The sequence below is a fragment of the Pezoporus flaviventris genome, unplaced genomic scaffold, assembly GCF_033815535.1.
Source record: "Pezoporus flaviventris isolate CSIRO_AGI_PZ_B2104156 unplaced genomic scaffold, CSIRO_AGI_Pfla_v1 ptg000002l, whole genome shotgun sequence".
In the NCBI taxonomy this organism is placed as follows: domain Eukaryota; kingdom Metazoa; phylum Chordata; class Aves; order Psittaciformes; family Psittacidae; genus Pezoporus; species Pezoporus flaviventris.
In genome coordinates this window covers 16,510,821-16,532,064 of record NW_026892550.1, presented here as the reverse complement: position 1 = coordinate 16,532,064, position 21,244 = coordinate 16,510,821, and the positions used below count along the sequence as shown (strand labels likewise).

Below are 21,244 nucleotides of genomic sequence, written 5' to 3'. Positions count from 1 at the left end.
TGCCAACTATCTGTTCCAGTTCTGTAATTCTGAATGCTCCTGAAATAGCATATATTGCATGTAATCCTCCAAATGAATCCTCTCCCATAGCCAAATAATTTCACACCATTCTCCTTTTAATCCTCTACTGTGGATTTTAACAGTATTTATTATCAAGACTGTTTACATAGCTAATTGTCAAGGTTTAGATTAAGAGATTTTTTTCTATCCGTAGTTCTTCACTTAAGACCAGCACCATCCCATGTAGTTTCTTATGTACCAACACCAAAGTTTAGCAAATGACCGTTCTGCCAAAACCTCAGATCCAATTCCTAGTCTGTTCTAGAAGAATCGATTTATCATTCCTGAAACAGACTGCAAGAGTCCTTGCAAAATAATTTTAAGATGTAATCTGCCCATACTGTCCCTGTTTCAAACAGCAGAAGCTCTACCAGAGTTTTGTTTATGGCTGCTTTATGTATCCTAATAACAATGGCATTCACCTCTGCAGATGTCTCAATAAAAATCTGTAATATGCTTCTTTTAGTCAAATGATCTATGTTTTCCAAAGACACCTCTCTTGCTCTCTCCACACTTCCTGAACAACCACTTCTGGCCCCTTCAGTCTTATGGATAAACCAGTGATTTTTGGATTAGTTTAACACAAAACTAGTACTGGTAGGTTTTTGTTTTGCCATTCCAGATTCTCTCTCTGCTGTGTCCACGTTCCATCTCAGAAACTTTTTTCAAGTGACTGTGTCACCTGTGCTTGCAAATTAAAAGAGTGCATAATTTCAAGCTCCTTATGGGCCTACTAGAGTATTCTGTCAAAGAAACGAACTAGCTTGCTAAATTTCTACTTCTAATTATTAGCCTACTGAAAGAAATAACAGACAGCCTGCAGCTAAGGAAAGGATGAAAACAAGTCAGGTATACTAGTTACAATAATAAAGTAGCTAAAGTTAAACAATTAAACAGTTGGGTTTTTTTCTTACTTAATAAATAACATAAAAAAAGTGAACCAGTTATTGGTTTGGTTTTCAGTTGTTTTGGTTTTTTTTTTGTTACATTATGGAAATAAACAGTTTCTTATCCAACTCCAGCAATAATACAAGCAATAATGAAACCGATTTAGATTTCTGGGTGGACATTCCATACCCCATTTGAGTGGAGTACAGTGTGCATAGCCTCACAACTAGTGATGACTTTCCCACTCCTGGCTTGGTTTTCTTTTGTGGTGCTCTGGCTCCATAGATGGCCTCACTGTTTGTTCACACAAGTAAGAAAATAAAAACCATATTCCTTGGTTAACATTTAAAAAAATCCACAAAAATGTGGCAAGCTTCAACCCCTGATCATATCATAACTACTTTTAAATCACTATACAGATGTTCAATTACGTTTGTCACATCAACAGTAACATGGCATTTTCTCTGTAGGGAAAAAAAATGAAACCCAATAGTATATACACATACACACACACAGAGTACACTTGACAAAAACACTTTTATGTGGTTTACATTTCACTTTTATTTAATCCTCAAAACTGCCCATATTGCAGGGTTTTTCTTGATGAAATATGGAACTGAGCAATTAATTCTAGAAAATTATGGTAAAAACTTGCTCATTTTTCTACCTTATTGCTAAGAAACTTTACAGGTGCACAGTTTGTAAAAATAACCCTTTTAAGACTGAATGTACACACATGCTACAGGATTTAGAAATAAGTCATTAGCATAGCACCTCCAGATGGGGCAAATGCAGTGCTGAACACAGCACATTTACAAAGTTAGAACTGCTCATTTAATTTACAGCATTTAAAGGGAAGAAGTCGTTCAGTCCTAAAAGGGTTAAGTAGAACCCTAATATACTTCTTTTTCTAACAAAGCTGCCACTCAATCCCACAGTACAGTGCTTGAAAACAAAGTCAAAAGTCTGGCACAGGAAAGTATACACATTTGTTCAGTACTCATAAACACAGCTGCTTTTGAAAGAAAGTAAATAATATGGTTAATAATTGAAGAGCATCTTAGTTTCAAGATGGACACCTCAATGGAGTCATTCAATCAACAAGAGGGTAGCTTACTTCCAATAGATAATTTGCTTCACTTGGCATTAAGATTTTGTATACGGGGAATTCTCTGATTTATGTCTTGAGTTCATGTCTTTTCAGGTAATCATTCTCATCTTACAAGTCTGTGCAATGAAAAGAAGTACAGAATACCATTATTACACAGTCGTGGGATGCCCTCAGGCAAATAATTAGGAAAAACATCAGCAGCAGTTTATTAAAGACTATGCTAGTGTTGAATTCTGAAATGCAGTTCCAAACAAAAGAAAGTAAGAAAAAGGCATTGCTAAATTTGAGCACTTAATATGCTTTTTATGCTTTTTCTTCCTATAGTTGGAACTAAACAACATTCTGAACACAGACTCAATTTCTATGTATATAGAATTAACAGCAGACTTAACACAGCTAGACTTGAACAATTATAATAGTTTCATACTGAAACATTCTAAACGTAGTTTTATCAAAATCTTGAGATATTGTTAATAGCATGAAAATTGATTAACAGCTCACAAGGCCAATAAATGTAACAATATCACCCCACAGGAAAAAGTTCAGGAAGATAATATATCTGAACTACCAGACATCTTAACAACAGTAAGGACCTGGAAGACCATTTCTGTACTACTGAATAACTACTGGCAACAACAGAGCCACAAGCCCACAGGTAAAATGGGGTTTAAAATGATCTTGTAAGCAGAACTTTAATAGTCTCTTTTTTTCACCCACTTCGCTGTAGTGTGTAGAACACCAAATATTAGGCTAAGTCATTAGGTTCTTTACAAGTCAAGGAATATTGCATCTACTGGGCAAAACTGCTGTAAGTACAGAAACTGAATATAAAAAGTATTGCATTTATATGTAAAAATCTTAAAATAATGAGTATAAAAGCATGTGTCAAGTTCTGAAAAGCTATTTTAAATAGCCTTTGAAGGTTGAAAGGCTTGTTATGGTTTGTCTACCGTGTGTATATTGTGGTTTCTTCTTGAATACCCTCTGAATCTGATATATATTTATCGCTTAGTTTAATTCTAACCAGTGATGAAAATCTGTGGCTCTTGAATTAAGCCGTATTGTAAGATACTTCTGTGCTTCTAACAAAAACACTGTGAAATGATTCCTGCTACAACACAATTAAAACAAAGTTTTATAGCACTCACAAAGGTAAACAGATTTGCAAGTAAACAGTTTAAAACAGAGATAAGGCCACAATGAATTCTGCCCTTGGTCACTGAAACAGAGATGAGGTGAGGCAGTATTCACTAGTGCTAAGAACCAGCATTGCGACTACGTCATGGGAAGAAATTTTGTCAGACAGAATAGCAAATATGAAGGCCTGTGGTAGAATACAAGCACATTTTCAAAGGACAGTGGCACCAATTTTACTATTAGCTAAATATGCTTTATAATCAATTTCTTCCTTTAACCACATTGTTTCACATATACAACAGAGCACTAAAGCAAACAAGTAGAACGGAGCACAGAGTACACAAATATGGTGCAGAGACAATGCTTTAAAATGGTGGCGGGTGTTGAAACTGGAATAAGCGGTCAGAAATAAAAACCCTGTGAAATGGTCAACAGATAGGCTTGTAAGCAACACACTGTAGGAAGCCACAGGTTCACATTTACACAGCAGCTGTGACTCTTGCTTCAGGGTATGGAAAAGGCTGAACACAGCACAAAATTTGTATTTTGGCTTTTAAAAAGGAAGATCACACTATCAGAACTTGTCCTATGAGTCTATCCCTAGTTCTGTGACTACAAATGAACTACGGGGGTATACTTTGAAATACAAATGAGGCAGGCAGGTCTACAAGGAGGGACAAAAACATGGCAAAGTCAAAATGAAAAACAAATGCAACAACCAACAAAGTCAAAGTGCAAATGAGCCTTGAATTTATGATGGAGAGAAGACCTGAATGCTGCATAAGCTGTTGGCAGGGAAAGAGAAACCCACAGGAAATAAGGATGGAAGGAGTTAACATCTTCATAGTGCTTTTATGGTTTTCTATTTGCCCATATCTAAGTAATAAAATTTACTTCTAGTTATTATGGTATGATCACTTCACAATGAAAGCACGTTCTCAATACAAGTGTTACACCAAAGTCTGGCCTAATTTACTGAACAGTATGAAGAAAAACATGCTTGTTGTGATTCTCAAACGATGAAGGGCATCACCTACCAATCCCATTTGTAGCACATATTTCTCATGGTACTTTAGTTACATGCCAACAAGACAGAAGACATGCTGCCAAATGAAGTTATTGGGAACATTCCACTTTTGAAATAAAACATTTAACTTACACTTAATACAAATTATGTACAAGATTAGAAAAACCTGAACAGATCCTGAAACATTTTCAGATGTACTATGACTGAGCAAGGAAGAGGGGAAGCAACCCAGTAACAACCCTTCAAAAACACCAACATATGCCTGTGACATGAACAATCATTAATATGACTGCTTGAGATGCCACTTTAAAAAAACTCATGTAATGTTAGAACCTCACGAATTATGACTATAAATACACATTTAAAAAAGGAAAACAGAAATAACTATTAACAATGACTGAAAACAGAGCACTAAAGTTAACATACATTGCATGTATTGCAGGCAAGGCAGAGGCATTTTTTAAAGCTTTTGCACAGACTTCATATAATCTTAAAAAAAATATGCTGGCCTTTACAAGGTTCTACTTGCTGAAATAAAAAACAATTTCAGTTCATAAAAAGTCACAAGACTTCAGTTTAAAAAAAGGAACAGTTCCAGCCACAGACCAAAAATATATATATTTTTTTAAAACTGGAAGAGTATGGTAATTAGATTATACAAGCATGGTCAGGCTTGGAACCTGAATATACTTCAGAGCAAAAGCTCAGAGGAAAAAAAAATATAAACTATTTGGTAACAAAAGTGTACTATATGTTGTGATACAAAAAAGGTATGGTGAAAATGTACCTTTTATACTAAAGCTTATACAAGTTCCTTGGTCCATAAAAACTATGTTGTGTTCATGTTTTCTAGTTTGCTCAACATGTATCCCAGCCACATTTTTTGTTTCTTGCCCATTAAAAAAAAAACACAGCTGAAAAATAGATTTTCAATAAAGTTCTTATGTTTCCGGTGTTGGTTGTGGTGTTTGGTTTTGTTTTGTTTTGTTTTTTTTTTTTATTGTGGCTTCTGTATTTAAGATCAGCACTTGCAGGTAACAAGGTTCAAATAACATCACCTAAAATGGAAAGGTGTTTTCCCATGAAACCACAAAAATTGTTCAGTTCTCTTGAATGTAGCACTCAAAAGTCAGTTAAAGTCCAGACAAACGACAGTAGTTAGGAAACTACAGTTGCTGTAGATGATGTGACATTGGTTGGATTTGTGCTGACGTTTGTGTAACTTCCCTCGCTGTTTGTATTTGTTTCACTGGAAGCCATGAGGCTTGAGTTGGCTCTGAGGATTGCTCCAGCAGCACTGCAGTGTGGTCGTGGCCCTGGTTCCGGTGTGTACGTAAAGGTAAGGCTGGTGGAGTAAATTATGCCATCGTTACGGACCAAAGTTACTGGAACCTGGACTGGCTGACGGACCCACCTCCAGCCCTCTCGAAATGCAGAAATGTCTGGAACAACACACAGCATACTCTCTGCACACCTGGAAAAAAAGAGGGTCAACTGAGCACAATAAAACTTAAGCTTAGAGAATAGAACAGATCAGAACAGTTCGGCTGGATGGGTCTTACAACAGATCTAGTTCAACAGCTTGACCACTTCAGAGCTGACCAAAAGTTACAGCATATTATTAAGAGTGTTTTTCAAATGCCTCAAATGCTGACTGGCATGGGGAACCAACCACCTCTCAAGGAAGCCTGTTCCAGTGTTTGATTGCCTTCTCAGTAATGTACCCTAAAGTCCAGACTAAACCCCAACTGACACAGCTTTGAACTGTTCCTATGCATTCTGGCACATGATACCACGGAGAAGAGCTCAGCACTTCCTTCTCCACCTTCCCTCCTCAGGAAGCTATAGAGAGAGAGGAGGTCACCCATCAGCCTTCTTTTCACCAAACTAGACAAGCCCAGAGTCCTTACCTGCTCCTCACAGGACATTCCCTCCAGCCTACATCCTAACAGCTTTGTTGCCCTCCCCTGGACACATTTAATTACCTCCATATCCTTCTTAAACTGTGGGGCCAAGGACTGCACACAGTGCCCAAGGTGAGGTGGCACCAATGCTAAATACAGTGGAATAATCACCTCTTCTGACCAGCTGGATGCAGTTTGACCTCTTGGCTGCAAGGGCACACTGCTGACTCATATTGAGCCTGCTGTCAACCAGCACTCCCAGATCCCTCTCTGCAGGGCACAAAGTATATGCTTCAGTGTGTACATGTGAATATATGTTCTTCAAAGCATCCAGTAAAATGCAGTCACCATAAAAGTAGTAGAAAATACTGTACCTGTACATGGTTTCTGCTTCCACATCCCCAAACCAGACACGTAAATTTGGAGTGAAGTTCTGTCCTGTAAGTTCCAACATTGCTACATCCCCACCACCATTCAACTGGAAAGGAATTGAATAGAAAAAATTAGAAAATCCAACGTAAAAAAGTATTAATAAAAATATACACCCCTTCTAAGGAAGAAAACCAAAACAAGAAAAATTATTCACATGCATATAGGAGCTGTAAACAGTGCTGTTTCTGTCACCTGGATAAAACTGAAAGAAATACCTACACAACTGAGCTGTAAAAGAAGTAACACATCTAAAAGATACTGCCAATTAATTTGATATCCTGAAAGAGCTTACAAGTTTTGATAGTGGCTACTCAGAACAGGATTCAATAAGGCTTTGAAAACAAAGAACAAACAATCTTTCGGAGAACGTGTTAGGAGAGCTTATTTTCTTAACAAGGTATCTGTCTGGCTCTGTCTGATCTATAGTTGGTTGATTTAAGAGCCAAAATCAATTTCTAAATGATCAAACAAAAGTAGAAGTCCTAAGGATATTACTACCAAAGTACTCTAAGAAATAAAATACTTAATGTATAGAACAATATTATTCCTATGATGGACAGGCTCATGTATTCTGAAAGGTAGGTAAGAAAACTTGTTGCAACATAAAGTAAGTTTCCTATTTATAAAGCAAGTAAGAATGCTTTCCTACAGTATTCCACAATGGTACCATGAAGGTTAAATTTGCATGACAAAAATAATCTCACATAAGAGAGTTTATTAAAAAAAAAAAAATTAAAATAAAAACCAACCAACTTACCTGAAGACTTTCTACAACAGGCACAGGTGTCACAGGAGCATGGACCGGTCCCATCCCCTCATAAAATGTGTATTCTGCTTTATCTGTGCTAATGATTGTCCAAGAAGCTCCGTCATTAATCATTTCTTTATTTGGTTCTTTTGGGCATGGAGTGGCCTTAGAAAGAAAGAAAAGTTTTCAATCTGACCTGTAGACTCATTAGTCAAGTCACAGAGCTAAAAACCAACTCAGCAAGTAACAATGTCTATTCCAAAAACATGTTTCCTTACATATTTCTTGCAACAAAATGACCTAAAGAAACAGTCGCATACATTTCAGCAAAAGTAGTAAAAAACTAAAGCTTGTGCGAACACTGTAACTCTCACCTGTGATACTGTCACGTTTCCAACCTTCTGTTTATTATTGGGTTTTATTTCAGTTCAGCTTTCAAAGTGTTAACATTATTCAACAGCCAACAACCAACAAAATATACCAACTCCAAGCAGCTATTTAAAATAGAGCTTGCTTTAATAATGCAAAGTGACTAAAACACCTACAGACTCCAATAAGTTTCCATTAGTTATGATTTATATAAGGCCAGGATTTTGTTTTCCTTTTAGAGAGCTCTTCAACATCCACAAAATGATAGATAACACAATCTTATAGAATCATAGATTATATTTCAGTGTTTGTGCAGACATGGGAGAGAAGCTGAACTGACAACCTCGCAAATTAGTCAAACTTTCACTGTCTCCCTGTAAATAGTACTAAATCAGTATACATGCATACATGGAAAATACATTGACAAAGTGTTTTTTATAGCAACAACACCTTTCTGACTAATTCCATCACCTAGCAACCAGTAAGAAAATTGTGTATAGGTTAAACACAGGTACAGAAAAAATGGGACTCAAAAATTCTAATTTTAATACCTAAATTCTGTTTTCTTCCATTAAGCTATAAGAATATCTACATATGTAACCATAACTTTCATGCTTCAAAATGTCAGATAAACTTCAACTAGCATGAATTTACCAGTTTAGATGAAAAGAAGATCAAAGCTGTATTCTTATGTGGACTCTTCATTTTGCTATGATCATGTAAAAAAAAAAAAAGCACTGAAAACTGCTTGCAAGAGAAATGTGTAAGAAGGATAGGAACTACAGATCTTTCCAAGCTCAACCCCGTTTTAAACGACTCACTTGAAACTGGATTATTCTCTCCTGGGAAAGGCACAAATACATTCTCTCGGTGTCTTTAAGGTAAAACGCACATTTATGGAGCTGCGATACTGGATCATCTGCATCCAGTAACGCTGTTTGTTTATCTACTTTTCGAATTATCTGTGAAGGAAAATTGTACATATATATTTAGATCAATTTCTGCACTTCATTACATTGGAGATTACATATGTACTGTTAGTATTTTTTTTTAATTTTCCACGCCTCCTGTTTTAATACAACATTAGATTCATAATTCTCAATGCTTTTGAAGTAAGAACACAACACTGAAGTGACACTCAATACTACATCTTCAGTGTGCTGCCTGCATATATATCTTTTTTTTGAGTAAGAGTAGGGAAAAAACTTGATGCTTCAGCAAAATCTACTTTTGTTCCATTTCATGGTACAAACAAGCAGTAGGTCAAGCATTAACAGACTTCTACAGAATCTTCCATCATTGATAGCATCCATAACATTCTGTGGCAGACTAGTTGCTGAATGAGAACAGTTGAAAATAAATATTTACTTTGCAGGTATTGAGATGTCCTTAAGTACAGCTTTGCAAACATAACAATCACAGTATATCTTAACAATAGGTGGTCGTTATTACTTAAAGACAACTGCAAAGAACAACTGTTCCTCACATCTGACAGCTCAGTGAAAAAGTAGCTGCTGATTTAATTCAGAGCTGTTACACTAATTTATTTTTAAAAATTAAAAAAGTTATTCCCTTACAGACAGTGGAAGTCTGTATCTTGGAATTTAAACTCAACTTCTAGAAAAAGGTTTAATACTTCATTTTATGCAACATCAGCAGAAGCAGCAGCCAAAGTGCTTGAAGATTTCTAAGCCGACAATCAGAAAGCCAGCCATGTCCTCTGGAATTTCTAATGATAATAAATGGCATTATTAGCAATATAAGTTTCAAGGTTAACTTGTTTCTTCAAAGTTCTTTGCATTAACCTATAAAATGCCTGCAAGTTACCTTTTAATCACATTACCCTCAATCAATCTTGTAAAGCGCAAGACGAATGTTCCCAATAGCAAACAAAACAGGAACCTTTAGCCTAATTTGTTTTAATCTATTTCCACCTAAAAATAAGGTTTCTGGAATCATAAATGATGGCATCTCCTTTCAGCAATAAGAAAATATTATCATGAAGCCCCCAGATAAAGTGAGATCCTCTTAGTAAGTGTCATGTGCACTGAACTAGATCAATAGTAACCAGGTCTGGATTTTTCTGTCAAATAATGTGATCAATAAAACAACTATTCAAGTGATCGTTTTATACTACTTACTCTGAGCAGTTTTACTTTTTTTTTTAGCTAAATTTAATATTAGGAGAGAATTTCATACACAGTCCTAGTAAAATAAGTCTGGAAAGGGGAACAAAAACCTGCCTGCAGGGAAGGTTGGTTTTACATTGGCACATTCTAAAAATCGTTTCTAGTTAAAAGTGGAATTAGCAAAGCCTCGTATGAAGTTCATAATGGGCTTGCAAACCACAATTTCACAGAGGACTGCATATGAAGCATTGTTTAGTATCAGTCACATAAAATTCCACTTAGGCTAATATTAAGTGCATAAACAGGAGGTAAAAAATAAATCTGTAATTATACTTAAATTTATTTATAAAAACCATTACAGCAATGATTTGTTTGGTTCACAAACCATAACTGGTTATAATCAATTTTGCATCTGTGACAAAGACAAGGGCTGAAATTGTCTCTTTCTAAAAAAAGTAATTACAAAGGCATTTTCAATGTTCCGTATTTAAAACGGACAGTATTAATAAATGTCCAAAATGCTTTTGCAAGCCGATATTGATATCATTACATATCCTTAGAAGTACACAGAAGTGGTTTCAGATTCAAGTTGGAAGAGCATTTTTAAAGCTGTGCTGAACTCAACAAATGGAATAGCGCTGCTGGCTGCAAAGACTTTATTCAGCTATTTTATATCAATATTTAAACTGTTTTGCTACACTGGGGCTTACATTACTATTTTAAAATAGACATATTCTTAAGGACAGCTTGCAAACTAACCTAGTTTGGCAGGTTTGAATTCTGAGAAGTTCCCTACACTTACGTTACAAGCTGTTCTTTGCTTACAGAATTAATCTGCAGATACAAAAATACACTTTCATTAAATTGAATGCCATTTTCCATATAAAACATATATTACTAAAAGGAAAAATAAAGCCAAATATTGTAAACAACACAAGCTCAACTATGCAATTACACACTCTATGCAATCTACAGATTAATTACAGCATTGGAGAAATTAAACTGTACCAGTCTTGGGAGTGCCATGCCAGTGACTGAGCATACAAGTTTGACAGTCTGCCCATAATGTATGTAGCCATCTCTCACTGTGAATTCTTCTCCTTCTGATTCATCATCATCCACTGCATGAAACAGGAATTTTCACATTATTTGTTTTATCCACTGTTTACCCCAATAGGAGGAACATTTAACATCCCACTATTACATCAAATATACAGTCAGTAACAAACAAATCCACATATGAGCAATTAATATGCAGGAAAAAAATGCAGAACCTTTATTTGTGGGGATGGAGGGAGGGAGGTGAAAATATATATTGCTTAATTTTTACTTACAGAGGTGAATGTAAAATGCTCCCCATTGCTGTGAACTGGCATGGAAATTACCACCTTCTACGTGCAAATATCTGGTGCTAACTGTTTGGGATCGAAGTCTATTAAATAGTGCCACTTTTGTCCCTGACGCAATACATACTGCAAGGAACACATACAGACTTGAGATTATAAAATTACTTCATTAGTACATAAAAAAGTAACAAAACCTCACAAATACAGTAAAATAAACTGATGAAATTAAGAAATACTTCTCAACCATTGGTAAATTTAGAAAATATTTATATTCATGAGAGATAAAAAAAAAAAAAATCACAAAATTACAAGTGGGGAACATACAGTGGGCTGTTCTCCAAAGGCATGCTAGTCCACAGAATTTTGCCACTTAGCCAAACAGGCCAGTGCTTGCCAGCTGAAAACTCCTCCTGTTCCTAGTTCTCCAACAACTGATTATTTGAGCTTAAGCATTAAGTTGCCCTTGTGAAGTACTCCAACTTTCAGTGATCATTCAGAGTATATATGAAGTATAAAGAAATTATTCATAGGAATCACAATCAACTGAAAGGAAGACAGACATAACTATGTAAACTTCTAATAACCATGCAACTTGACATTTTCTCATATTTGAACTTACTTATCATTCAAGAGAGAGAGAAATGCTAAATCCACTCCCCTGAAAAAATCTGCAACTAGCATTTCGCTATGACAAAGGCATGTTTCTTCTACTTGGTTAATATCTACTATCAAAGAATGCTTGGTTCATATTCACTGTCCATCAAAACCAGCTGTCTGAACAAAGTCAACAGTGCATACTCTGAACCCATGGGCGTGAACTGCACAGCAACAGATTGCCTTTAGTCATGTGGCAAGCTAGTGCCCCAAGATCCACATTCCATAGGTGAAATGGGTTCCAGGCCAACACAGATGGAAGAGCCTTTTAAAGCACTAGTGAAGAGAGAGAGGGAAAAAAAAAAAAAAAAAAAAAAAAAAGGGTATCTCTTGAGGTTCTCCAGTGGTATGGAGGCAAAAACTCAGGGAAAAGCAAAATTGCTCCCAGTTATACATTAGCACCAGAGATATCTTTACTTGAAAAAGCACAGTAAGCAAATAAATCTGGATGAAATATCACCAGATTTTCTCTTTACCAATTACATAAAAGAACCATGCAAAACATATTAAAAATAAAAACAACATGCAAATGGCATGAGATAGTAAGAAGGTGGCTGTGATACGATGAAGTGCAGTTTGGCTAATGTGATGCGATTCATTTATTACAATCTGAAAGCTATCTCTTTGAAGCTGCTCAGACCATCCTAAGCACCACATCAGGCAGCTTAAGAGATCTAACAACTTAGAAAGCTAAGGTAGAGCATTCTTTATGCATTTGTCTACCAGGATTCACTCCTAAGAATAGTTTTTTTGGTGGACATTTTATATTTACTAAATAATATCTGTGACCATATAAAACTCAGTGTAGTCTGAAATACATCAGAAAAACAGAAATTGAAAATTGTATTTACTTTGTAGTCATAAGAGCACCTAAGAAAAAATTAGCAGGAGGCAAAATGAATTGCTGCATAAAGAAGTGTAAAATACTTACAGTCTGCATTTTTCAGTGACTGTTTCTTTTTAGAAGGTTTGGAGATGACTTTGATCCGTTTACTGAGGAACACACCGATGTCATCACTATTGCCATAGAACATTTTTACTGATAACATGAAGTGCTTTCTCTTGTCTGAGTCTGATATGTATAATGTTTTGGCAGTGCAATAATTCTGTAGGTGAAAACATACTGTTGTTTTTTCAAGTCAACCCAGTTTAAGAAACTACATATATTTAATTATGAACAAAATAGGAAAACTGATGCAATAGTTTCTAAACTAGATCAGAAACTGTTTTTTCCATCTCTTCGATATGGGTATCTTTTATGACTACTGTTTAGCGTTGTGAAGTTTAGCACCCAACTTTAGTGCCTTTTCCTAAAGACTCTTATCAGAACTAGAAACCAGATGATCAGATACTATAGCTGTGTCAAATCCATCTCTGATTAAGAGCACTACTAAAAATTACATTTGAGTAGAGCTATCATAGAGCTATACAGGTAGTGCAGTGGGCATGCACAAGAGGCTGCCTGTGCAGAAGAAGTGTTCAGCCAATTTTTTCTTGAAAGGCTGGGAGATGACTGCGGTTTCAAATGTGAAATGTGGCTAGGTGCTATATGCTAGCTGACAACAGGAGCTTCAAAAAAAAAAAAAAAAAGGAAAAAAAATGTCAAAAAGAACTTTTATTCTTTTCCCTATTCAGCAACACATGAAGCATTTCTAAGTAGACTGGGCTGGAAATACTAGATAGCTATAAAATACTGCTTAACAAAACAACCAGCTAAAATGAGCATTAACATGTTGCCAGTTCTATTCCAACTGTTTAAATCATCACAAATATCGTAAGATTTTTTAATAGTAATTTGTATCACTGAAAAGAAACCCCAAAACGATCTTACTAAATTTATTAAGATGTCATTTGAATTGTATTTTTATGCAAAGTGACTTAAAGATCACTTCTGGCAGCAGATGGTGTTCAAATACTTCTTTGTTAAGATTATCCATTCACGTAAGCCAGAGAGAAGGACAGAGAGTTTGGGCCAAAAACCTTACTTGAGTTAATCACTGATGCCTACCAAATAATCTAACAGCTTACCGAATGAATCAACAACACATTAAAGGTTAGTACCCTGCTATGATCCCATGAACCAAATCTACCTAATTAATTGTCCTACATATTTTTGACAGATTTTTTTAAACCACTTATGTAGTAGCTGCTACTGTGTACAAAGTTGTCAAAATTAAGCAAGAGTATTCCTTGAAATATGCACCATATAGCTACAATATCTTTTGCAGTAATCCGAGTGGTTTATTACGTTTCTTCTACCTTTCCTTCCAAGTTCAGCTGTTGCATTTCTTGGTCACTGTTTCCTATTCCAATGAAGGCGCAAGGTTGTGACTCTTGCTCAGTGCAACCATCCCGTTCCATTTGCTCTTTTTTTTTCTTCCATCCACTGCCCATAAGATACACACACGGAGGAGGACAAAAGAACCTGAAAATGAAGAGCACGTTATAAGATTACACATAGCTTTCAAGAAAATTCTTGATACCAGTGTTGTGTACCCAAAGCTACTCAGGCCAGCTACCCTTTGCATTCCAGTTTATACATACATGCCCTTCATTTGCCTGAAGATTCTCTAAAACACAAATAAAATATATTAAAAAAAGCAAAGAAAATCAGCATGAGATGCAGTTACTGAGTATCTTTCCAGTTCAATATATGCAATGTAACATTCTGCATTTCTATAAAATAATTTCTACCCTTAGAAAGAAGAAATTCTGAAAGAAAGTAAAAAGTTGAAAGTGATAACAGTGTTTTGCTTTTACAAGTGCATAACATGATTCACACAGAACAATTCCACAAACTGATTTAATGGACAACTGCTGACTACAATTCCTAAACACTTGGTGTTTCATCATTAGGAAGGAGGGAGTCTGTTTCAAAGCATAAATCGCTTTGCAGTCTTTAAATGGAATACATGTTACATCTTCATAGAATCATGGAACAGCTCAGGTTGGAAGGGATCTTCAAAAGTCATCTAGTCCAATCCCCCTTCAATGAGCAGGGATATCCTCAACTAGATCAGGTTGCTCAGAACCACGTCCAGCCTGGCCTTGAGTATCTCAAGGAACGAGGCATACACCAGCTCCCTGGGCAACCTGTGTCAGGGTTTTACCACCCTCACTGTAAAAAAGTTCTTCCTCACATACAGCCTGAATCTCCCCTCTTTTAGTTTAAAACCATTACCCCTCATCCTATCATGATCAGAGGCACCTCTCTGGGGCAGCAACAGCCCACTGTGGAGCCTTTCACCAAGGCACAGGTGACCAGGCTCTTTCAATTACTCTACAGTAACAGACTGTTTTAACTTTCATTGCTGTAAGAATGAAGTTCTGAAATTTTTAAATGGCCATGAATAGAAGGAGTAAGCAGTAATACATGCTATGAAACAGCACACACGGTATATCCCTTTCTTGCTTGCTCTTATGCCTTTTGCATCTCATCTTCCGCTACCTGACCTCTGCTGTTTCAGCTTTCCTCATGAAGATGCTGAATGATTGAGCAGGAGTGTATTTAAGTACAATATGGCTTTCTTTTATGTGCCAACTAAATCCTCCCGTTCCTACTACAATTTTTTGATCTCAAAAACAAGAATGCATTTCCTACTTTTCAATTGCATTTATTTCAGAGATGACATGACCTCATTTTCCCCAATGCTTCTCTAAAGGAAAAATGATCTTAAGAGCACTTACTGGTGAGGGAGACAGTGCAACGACAATGGTCAAGAATAAAAGATTCATATTAAAGTACAAGGTGCACGTTACTTTCTACAGGACCAATCTAATCTATATGCCCTTTATTGCCCTGCATCTAGATGTAAATACCATAATTGTCACCTGGTTGCTGCAACTTTCAGCATGTTTTAGTAGAAAACTGAAACAAAGTAAGAAATAACTGCTTTAGCATCAGACTGAGAAAATGTCTACTGCGGACACCTGTGATCACATTTGAAAAAATACACAGATATATATATGTGCAAGTGGGAAGCAAGCAAGAGTGTGGGAAGCAAGCAAGAGTGTAAGAAGTACTCACATGTTTATTAGACTGGTAAGGGGTCAAGCAAGGGCAGTGATCATGCCCAAGCGCTGCTTAGGAGGCCTGCTTTACTTTGCCATCCCAGATAGGGGAAGCATGATGGTGGTCCTCTGTGAATACTACTTTTAAAATGGGGGTTATGAACGAACTCCCAACTATTTGGAGAGGAAGTTTCAAGTAAAAGATCTTTTGGAAACAAACCCATATTGCCACAAAAAGCACACCATATAGCTAGTCAGCTTGTGAACTCCAGTGACAAAGCAAGATCCTTTCAGTGTTAATAGATGCAACGCACCAATTCTCTTCTCAACAGGTATAAGCTACTTCCAATAAGAAATTATATACAGACTAAAAATTAATATCAACCTTTATTAATGGAGCAATACTTTGCAAAAAAGAATCCATACCCCTTGTCTTCCAAGAAGGTATAACACCATAAAGCCAACATCACACATTTACCTTTCTTCCTCATGTACTCTTTTGTATTTTTCTTAATGTTAGAACAGAAGGAAAAAAACAACCCTCAAACTTTTTCATATAATTTTTCATTACAGCTTTACTCTAAACCAAATCCTTTGAATAGCTATGGCCACTAGGTGGCAATGAAGACCCAGGAGAAACGAGTTTCAACCCACTGAAAGAAAACAAGCCACAACAATTAAAGCGCTCTTTTTAAATTAGAACACAGAGAAAAACTTTGGAAAACTACGGTTTACTGAACAAAGACAGAAACTTTTTAAGCTGAGACAATTTTATGTTTGGTTTAAACTACCAAACAAGAAAGAAAGAGTCTGGACATCCACAACTGGAATGGGGTTCCTTATGTGCAGTCTCCTAACCTTCAGATATAGGCAAGTACAGTCTCGGGGCTTTTTCCTTTGTATTTACAAACCCAGAAACTCATGTATAGAAGAGATTAATTATAATTTTCCTATCCAACATAGTGTGAGTAAACCATGAGTATTCCTGATTTTCACAGATGATTAAAGAAAGTTATCTTTGATATGTATAAAATGACTGCTGTAAACCGGTTCACTCATTAATATTTCTGATGTAAATAGGAATGTAAATGTTTATGTGAGAAGCTGGCTTTCAGATAACTACAATGAGCAAATAAGAAAAAGAAAATCACCTCCCTAAAATAATTTGTTTCCAGTACTACTGATGGGAAATAAAGTAGGACAATGTTCAGCTGAACAAATGAAAATACTCTTCCTTCAACTTTTGATTTACAGGGCCTACCTCTCCTTTCACCACAAAACTAAAATAAGACTAAGTAGGAGGTAAAAATTCTTCTGAAGTATTAATTTGACCTATAGTAAAAAGAAAATCATGCTGGAAGGAAAGGCAGCTGTATCTGGTTCTTCCGAGCTTGCTGAGAATATTCAGTACAAGAAATAATGCTGGAAACGTATGTAGGAGGCAATTTCCTCACTGGGTTTATTCTCTTAATACCTCTTTTCTATGCTGTGAGCAGAGTGGCAATTCCATTCTGAACATGCAGCGAAACAACACAGGACCTTAATGTTGAGTGTTCACACTGTTCAGACTCCAAAGAGAGAAGTCTCAGTGAAAGGTAAATATGAAAATAGTGTAAGAAGCACCAGACAAACATCCACACTTACCACTAAACATCACCTGAGTATCAGCTGAATGTTTTTGAAAGATGACAGCCATCCAACAGGAAACATTAGGCAAAAAGTCTTAAACTCAACTGAAGTCCACCCCTGAGCTTCTCACCTCCTGGCTTCTTTGTCAGACTAAACAACACTAACTTTAGGAAAAGCAAGGCTAGTAACAGTGGTCCACTTGAAGAAAGTGGACATCCTTTCATTACTGTTATTTACAGGCAAGTACCAAGAACACTCTCAAATTAATCCAGAAAGTCTCCATCCACATGGCAACAACCTGGAATTGCGTTTCTCTAAGGCCTATTTATACCAGACCACACTACATGAGACTGCACCATGTACCCTGAGTTTTCAACAGAGTATTTCACCATCTATTAAGCCTCACCAGAACACTGAAAGGTAGTTATTGTGCTAACCTTTTAATTATGCCATGCAACATTTACTAATGATAAATATTTTCCATGACCTCACAACAAACAAGGTTTAAAGACTAGACCAAAAGGAGGAAGCTTGTTTAGGGTTTTTTTTAGGTTTTATGTTGAAAGACATAGAACTTAAATGTAAGAAATATTTTAAATTTAAGAAATTTAAGACAAATTTCAGAAACAATTCCTTTTGTAATGTGACTTCTCAGTTACAAAGATAGTGTAATTTAACTTATTCTTCAAGGATCAAAATTTAACCAGATTATATCCATGCCATCATTACTGATGCTAACAGTCTGGGAAGTAGCAGAACAGCAGCAGAGACAGTTTAAATGGTGTGTTAAATCGTAAGAAAAACTAAAATATTTAAACAGGATAATGAAAGCCTAGTATGTATTCCCAACTTTCATTTCACACCCATACCAGAATGGCAATCAGTTCACTATGACAAACATCCAAACATTTTCATTCCTAGTCATCTATTGAGTTCTGAAACTCTCTAGATACATTTGACATGCTCCCATTTTTAAAGAGGTAAATCTGAGATACCTTTCATGAACTAATGCAGCTGTGCTGAGATAGGCCACTGTACTGCACCTCCTAAAATCTAAGTGGTAAAAGAATGCCTAATGTCAGTTAGCAATTGTTTCAAGCAGTGGGAAACCAATAACTAGTTTATTGAGCATTACTACTACTTTGGTAACATACACGCCAAAGTGATTTTTAACAGAATCAAGTGAAATATACACGTATATTGAGGGCAGCATGTATTTATGGCAATTCTACCAATTACACATAGGCACTTTCAGAAACTTTTAGCAAACGACAATTTGAAGCTTTGCTCTGTATTCTTCAGAACACTTATTTAAGTTTTCCAAACTGTAACAGAACTTTGAATAATCAAAATTACTACTTGATTTTTTATTTTCTCCTTCTTTCAATGCAACCTGCTCTCCAAAATAATGATACACAGGAAAACTCTGCAAAATGTTTCTGAACTCATGAACTGCTGCAGCCCCTGGAGAACAGACTAACTGAAGTTACAGATACACTGTTTAGAAAATCACTGTCTTATCTGCAGGCACACTCCCCACTTTTTGGGAGTAACATGCTTTACTCATCTGCAGTAATGAGTCAACTATTCAACTCCTGAATGACAACACAATCTGACAAGATAACGATCAGAGACCTCTATACTGACATGATAAAACTTGCGGGCTGCAAAGGGTTAAAGTTATCATTTACTATTAGTAGGGCCTTGCATTGCAACACTTCTGCATTTACGTTTGGCAGTGAGCAAGAAGCCTGTGTAGTTACAGAGCAGATATGCAGCACACTTGTCTGCTTCCATGCCTTTCCTCCTTCCTGTTTTGCTGACTTCCCATTTGATTCTCATCAAGAATTGCACAAAGATCTAAAAAGCACTTTGAATTAACAGTTCCATGGAGCTGCAAAACCTGGACCCTGCCCAAAAGAAAGGGCTAACAGAAAGGACCACACATATTGAAAAAACAAGCAGTCAGGCACAGAATACTGAAGAACAGCTGAAAATATAGTCTGCATCTACGATTCACAGACATCAGGAAGTGTGATTTAGATTGGCAGCAATGAACTGAGAACTTCGCGGGCTTAATTCTAACATTCCTGTTTTCTAACACTTTCATGTTTAAGTATGCTAAAATCTCAAATCTCAGAAAACTGTGAAAAAACATAACGAAGTAACAGGACATGAGTGAGTGTAAAAGTAAGGTTAAAACTTCAAAACCATTAATGTACTAAATACATGGTCTTTTGTGACAAAAAAATATTAATAATAAAAAGTATCTGAAAACTAACCAAATACTGCACTTCTTATTTTAGTGAAGTTGAAGGTAGAAAAATACAGTTTATACTTAAAATTCTGTTTTACCATGAGGACTAGAAATCTGCATCTGAAGGACCGTCCTATTTGCTTCTACTAGTCGTTAAATAAAAATATCACATAGAGAAGACTGCAGGAAATTCACCTTTACCTAAAAAGCATTCAACTTCACGTTTACAGATCCCGTCCTTTAGAGAACTACCTATTATTGTAAGTTGTACTGTACTTATTTTTACAAGAGAATGTTAAAGAACCATAAATATGGTTATGATTGACCTGTTATTATTTTAAAGCAATAACAGATCTGATTCAGAAGAATATCTTACTGAGGCTGGTAATTTCCCTTTCATATTAATTTGAAATTACTCAAGAAAAACCTCCCCTACAAATAGCCATCATTGATCACCCTGCTTACTCCAAACTTAAAATGGAAGATTTAAAATTAGAGCCATTTTAATTCAATGTAAGAAAAACTTCACGCACAGATAGAGAACCTGTTGGTAGAAGAGGCATCACCACATAAAATTGCCAAAGGTTTGCAGCTTTTGTTACATAATCAGATGATCTCAGGAACACATTTTGGCTTACATTTCTTCAAGTTATAGTATGATCTGAGGAATTCTACACCTACTATGCACCAGACCATATGCTACAGCTTCCCTAGCTGGGAACTCTAGAGGAAGCCAGGAAAGAATAGAAACTTACCTTTTTTCATTTCCATACGACTTCTGCGCAACTTTTGCATGGAGTATTAGCACTGTTTGATCACCCCGCTCCTTCAGGTAATTTCGCATTGCTTCCCTAAAAATAAAAGACAAAATAAGCTTTGAAAATTCATTTGTTTTGTTTAGAACTATAATCATCCAAAGAAAGTTTTAGGACAAAAATCCCCAACACCTGAAGTTCAAAAAAGGTGACCATTAATAGCACCAAGATGAGTTTGCTTTGGTTTTTAAGACAACTACATAGCAAAAAGCAGCAACTCTCTTGCATGAAGCTAGCAGTAAGGGTCTGTGGTCATTTTTACAAGTACTACATTTTCCAGAACAGATGCTTGTGATGTAAAATTGTATCAATGCCAATGACTACACCACATTTAAAGTCCATGCCACAAATACTTGATTAGAACACAGTTTATTAATTGAATATTGTCTCCTTAACCAACTTAGATAGTAAAATAAAAAAAAAAGATTCTCCAGCTTATCATTTCATCTGGTTTTCTAGAGGAAGTCTCTACTTCCTGCATACAACTGGGTAAAAAAAAAAAATTATTAGATTTTCTATCGTTCAACATCACTGTACTGACAGACGTTATATAAAAGCTGTAATTACCTTAAACACACTAACAGTGATTCCTTGAGAGAAGTAAGAGAACAATACACCCTATCATTCTTCTGTATAATAATCTAACTGTTCATTAAGCAGCATGGCAAATTCAACACCCTGGGGTTTAGCTGTGTCGGAGTGCTGACAGGAACACTTTTAAGTCACT

General features: G+C 36.0%; 1 protein-coding gene across 4 annotated transcripts in view; it reads right to left on the bottom strand.

Moving 5' to 3' along the window:
* Window positions 1-1,484: 1,484 nt before the first annotated feature.
* The window catches only part of RBPJ (recombination signal binding protein for immunoglobulin kappa J region), a 140,226-nt gene continuing 120,466 nt past the window's right edge, over window positions 1,485-21,244 (bottom strand). For 3 of the 4 annotated variants that reach the window (XM_061470528.1, XM_061470520.1, XM_061470539.1), the window contains 9 exons: window positions 20,458-20,553; window positions 14,065-14,230; window positions 12,737-12,911; window positions 11,140-11,277; window positions 10,814-10,926; window positions 8,498-8,638; window positions 7,317-7,472; window positions 6,502-6,605; window positions 1,485-5,697 (listed from right to left, as the gene is read on the bottom strand). In XM_061470528.1, the coding sequence (XP_061326512.1) occupies window positions 5,382-5,697; window positions 6,502-6,605; window positions 7,317-7,472; window positions 8,498-8,638; window positions 10,814-10,926; window positions 11,140-11,277; window positions 12,737-12,911; window positions 14,065-14,230; window positions 20,458-20,553 (1,405 nt within the window). In that variant the 3' untranslated portion in view covers window positions 1,485-5,381. Of the gene's footprint in view, window positions 5,698-5,777; window positions 6,398-6,501; window positions 6,606-7,316; window positions 7,473-8,497; window positions 8,639-10,813; window positions 10,927-11,139; window positions 11,278-12,736; window positions 12,912-14,064; window positions 14,231-20,457; window positions 20,554-21,244 lie in introns of those variants that run through there. The other variant, XM_061470546.1, reaches the window with a different exon arrangement.